General features: G+C 47.2%; 1 protein-coding gene across 1 annotated transcript; it reads right to left on the bottom strand.

Moving 5' to 3' along the window:
* Positions 1–1,764: 1,764 nt before the first annotated feature.
* M437DRAFT_70723 (uncharacterized protein) lies at positions 1,765–2,151 on the bottom strand (the record flags this gene model as incomplete). The annotated part of the gene is made up of 1 exon (XM_041025550.1): positions 1,765–2,151. The coding sequence occupies one exon, from the start codon at positions 2,149–2,151 to the stop codon at positions 1,765–1,767; it is 387 nt and encodes a 128-aa protein (XP_040874563.1).
* Positions 2,152–5,004: the final 2,853 nt, after the last annotated feature.

Raw genomic sequence — 5,004 nt, 5'->3', positions numbered from 1 at the left:
ATCGTCGGTATCTGAACCATAGTCAGATGCGCAACTTGAAGTTGGTTCTTCCTCGATACGCATCATGGTGTTGAATATCTGAGAGTGATGTTCGACACCCAGCTTCAGTGCTCGCAAGGCTAGATATTTGTGGCTTCAGAAAAGACTAGAATTACTTGTAAGTCTCGTGATCATTATGTGAGTATGCAAGCTGGTGTGCCGTGATGGGTGGACGTGGTATGACAAACACAGCAGCTCGATGATGGTGCGGCTATCAGCCGCACAGTAGCACGGCTTCTTCACCAATTGCTCGAGATGGTTCCGTGAGGTGGATTTGCTTCTTCTCCAAAGCTGTAGTCACGATTGTGCATATTCTACTAGTGACGATCATACCCTGGATCATTCATCAAAACGGCAACTTCAAACTCCAGGATAGCGGTGTTTTCCGTTCATGCTGGAGTTTTAATACCTCACAACGGCATGATGAAGATTTCCTTAGGCGTGAATTTCGTAGTCAATCACATTGTCTGCTTCGTGTTGGAGGCATAGTCTTCTTTACCCTACTCAGTCTGAGGATCATAGCCTGAGGCGTGTATACATTAGATTCGTCAGCGAACAAAATCACAAAAGTCACTGATTCCTTCTTGTGGCTTGTTGAAAATGTCAAACTTTGCATTGATGAGAGGGTTGAAATGGCGAGTATCTAGATACTGCTTTTGTGGAGCGTATAGACCGCAAGACTAAAATAGTATGATGATGACCATGGGTCTTGATTTTAACGAAGCAGAATAACATGACCATCAACAATCCTTAGATGAAAACAGTTTGCCCCGTCATATGGTCACTGCTGTCAATGTAGATAGCAGATGTCAGTTCTGACGGAAGGCTATCTAAGCAGTGTGGCCTAGACAAGACTACCTTCCCATCGCTTATTGAGGGTGTCATGATCAAAATCCCCACAAAACCTCCTTTCTCTGATGTCGAGGGTTGTCGAGACTTTTCGTAGACACTGCTTTTCTTATGCAGCCTTAGAGGTGGTGGTCTTGAGCGCTCGTACAAGGACTCAGTCGAAGGTAAGGGTGGCAAACGTTTGTTTCTATCCGGGTGATGTGTGCGATTGTCAGCGCTTGACAGCTTGTGCCGCGACATAGAATTGTGACAAGCTAAGGGAGTACATGATGTCCGGGCATAGACCAAAAAAAAACCTGTCTTATGTACTCCTACCTGTAGTATCTTTTATCACTAGATCGTGCGATAATCCAAGCTCATGACAGCATTCTTTGTACAACATCTGCTAGATTTGCTGATCTACTTCTTCTCAGGTGCCGTCCTGCAGTCTCCATCGAGAAGCGATTCCCTCACTTGTATGTACACAACAGTCTGGAACCCAATAACCACAGACACTATGACAAGACGACATGAAGTTTCCATGGCGGAACCGGAATAACACGTAGCATCGACTGCAATGCTGTAACCACGATTAAGACACAATTACATGATCAGAGGAAAGTGGCCACAGCTTTTTAATACCTATCATCTCATCGGTTGTGCAGCGCTTGCCACCTGATGCAGTCCCTCTCTTGATGGCCTGGATTCAAGGCGACTATTTTGCGTCTCATCTAGTCTTGAGTGACGGGTGCGCTGGAGACATGGTTCCCATAGGCATCTCAATTCCATCACCATATTGTACGGGATCCTGCATCAAACTCTGACGAACACTGTCTGATGATCTTCTCGCACTTTACCAGTGAGCTCCACATAGCCATGCGATCTCGCGCCACACAACTAAGTATGTTTGTTCGAATCCCAAGTTCTATCCAGTATCATCTTCTCGCACATGATGATCTCAGATGGTTCGACTGGAAACAATCCAACGTCTCGGATGCCCCTTCTGTCTCGCGCTTTTGCTGGACTCTCGGGCTCTTGGTAGAGTTTAACAACAGGCGGTCCATGTACCTTAGTTGTTTCCTTGCCACTTCCGTACGAACTAGTATCCCAGACTGTTGGACTCCAATCCAGACGAAGCGGGTCGAAATTATCGGGTTGTTCTTGACCTTGATTGAATATCAGGTGGACTGGGAGTTTCGTTCCCGCTTTGTCTAGATTCGTGAATCTTGAGTTCGGTTGAGACTGCGTCCTCGGAACTCTGTAGTGGGATGGTCCAGCAGACATTTGTATGGAGGCGAAGCAAGACCTTGCGATACGCAGCTGCCACGGAGCGCCGACCACTGATAAAGAATTTGTACATTCCAGAACAGAAGACGGTTTTACGCACATAAGCTAATCCGCGTCATGAAAACTCGAATCTCGTGATCCAGCTGATGGATCGCGTATGAGAGATACCGTTAGCTGATCATCGCTGCCATCTCGTCAGGCTAGCTACAGTACGAAGATCGTTGGAACGTCTGCTTCGACAGTGACTATTAGATCGTCTTACATTCGGCTCCACCCAGACCTCTTGAATGATTACATCGCGCCTTTAAGGTAATCACATGATCATGACAGGACGCAAGACTATAAAGTTTCTGTCGCACGTCTTCTGCCGACCTCCTGTTGAGCAAGTTCAGCATGGGAGTAACATTCGAAGAGAACAATACCCACCGGTCGCGATCGTCTGGGAATACCAAGAAAAAACGTCCCGCTTCGCCATATCCCAGCTCTGGAAAGGGTAAAGATAGTACACGGGAGCTTTCCGACAAGCTTGGAGGAAATTCGAATACTGAGAGCAAGACAGAGCTAAGTTTGAAGCATGATACAAAGTTCTCAGAGCTAACACACAGCCCGAATCCTTGACCTTGACGAGACCATCTAGAGCCGTTATTCTCGGTCTTGATTGATCACAGGAATTTAGAACGACACAGTTGCTGCGGATCAGACAAGTTCATAAGGAAATTGGATTGTCTTGAGACGTATTCAGAGGTAGATCCACCAAAGGACATCACATCTTTCGACATCGTCATTGGAGGCATAATCGACCGGAAGGCTGCCGGATATCATTGAGCAAGACCTCGAGGGGTAGTGGTAGTTCAGCTGGTGTGCTGCATGATTTCATGTTCCTTGTAGACCCTTCTCTATCGAAGGCAGGAAGTGTTTCATTGCTGACCGCCGACCTAGATACTCGCGTATGTAGAACAACAGGTTTGCTTTTGACAGACAGCCTCACAGGTTCCAAGGTCAAAGTGACTAAAAGCTTCTTGCGTATGAGCCCCGCATATTGCAAAGATAATGATTTGTTCTCCGGATGCATCATCCGCCGAGATCTCATCCAAAGCGGTACAAAGGATGTTTGATAGTTTAACGACTAAATTTGAAGGAACTGTAACGATGTAGTGACACAAAAATCATCTACGGGCCTGGTCGTAGAACCATAACGGAGACGTGGAGAGACCACAACGGCATTGCTACAGGCTCATGACAGGAGTCTTGATGGACGTGACTCCTTGTACATATTTCCCCGGGAAGGTCTGGGCTCGGTTTCCAAAACATGAGGAGATATTCTGGCTGGTGAGGGCTTTCTCCCTCGATATCTATGCGGTACCTCATACAGAGTGCTTCGAAAGATGATGCATAGCAAACAGCGCCTCTGGCAAAGGTTCAACAGTTGACAAGATGATCACTTTATCACCGCTGTCGCCTTATCTATCTACAGTCTATTTCTCGCATTCCAACACATATGTACCCACGTGTGTAGCGCAAAGAGACCCTATAATAGGCCTGGTCAGGCGCACAAGAGCCGTCTCGCTGGAATCCTCAAATATAGTGCAACATCCGCTGTAGTGGAAACAAAGACTAGACGCTTCTTGATAACACAGTCGAGCTCAGCGTGCCGATTGCCATCCTGGCCGCCGTACGAAATTCGTTTGGCAATTAACGGCAGGTGATTTCTCAAGTATTCAGTCTGAATTTTCTGATGTTTGTAGGTTCTACATACCGAAATGACTTTCATTGTCTCCCATTCTAGACGAGCAGAAAAAGAGATCTCCCGGTCCCAACAGAAGTCCCAAGGCATCTGCACGATTGTAGGTCAATGTGCTCCGTTAGCAGACGCGGTGTGTTCACGCTGGAGCAGAACACTTCCAAGTGGACGCGGTGCTGTGAACAATTCGCAAATTCTACGAATCTACGAGAGGGGTTCGACCATATCAAGTCAGACCGTTTCGGTCTTGCACCCACCACTTCTCTAAAGCATGGAAACACAGAGCCGGAGCGAGTATCATCAACCAATGCAGGAATGGCTGTGGCGTAAGCACGTATCGAAAATTACTGGTTTTTGATGTCTTACGACAGACCTGGACCGTGCGTTTTGGGGGCAGAGGGGGGGGGGGGGGGGTCGCTTTTTCGAGCGAGGCGTGTATTGAATGTTAGTGCGGAGAAAATTACAACGCATAGACCGGGATCCGGATTCGCTCCACATAATTATTGACCCACCCCTTGGGCGTATCGGGTTTGTCATAAACATCGCACAAGTATCCGGACCAAGTCTAGGTATAGTGACGTGGCGAAGATGTTAGACCATGGGATTACTGAGTTTCGGGGGTCAACTGCTCAACATTATGTAGTCACAAGGATTGCACCTGGATCTGGTGTTTATAATCCTGTCTATAACAACTCGTCCTGGAGATCTGTTCTCGAGACTAGCAATGGCGGAGCGAATGACAGGTTAATCGCCTGTTGTTTCATTCACTATCTCAGACGCTAGCTGAGACGACATGACGCTCAGCAGGTGGCGCATAAGGTGGTGGGGTTATCAATGCCGGTGTTCAACGATTATATGTTACCGTCAGGTTAGCTTCTTTGAAGTGGAAAAAGTTACCCACTCTTGCTTTTTAGTACCTGCCGCAATGCTGTGGTTCTCGAAAATCGAGTGGAGCAGTCGAACCTGTATCAGTTAGACGAACATAATAGGAGCTGAGATCAGCCATGTCAACACCTCCACCATACCTCTCCTAGATCGTGATCAGACTTGAAGCCTTCAATCTGGCCCTCACGCTTATGAGAAACGACGTGTCACCATCCTCAATTGAC

This window comes from Aureobasidium melanogenum, assembly GCF_000721775.1.
Source record: "Aureobasidium melanogenum CBS 110374 unplaced genomic scaffold scaffold_72, whole genome shotgun sequence".
Classification (NCBI taxonomy): domain Eukaryota; kingdom Fungi; phylum Ascomycota; class Dothideomycetes; order Dothideales; family Saccotheciaceae; genus Aureobasidium; species Aureobasidium melanogenum.
This window is presented reverse-complemented; position numbering and strand designations above follow the sequence as displayed.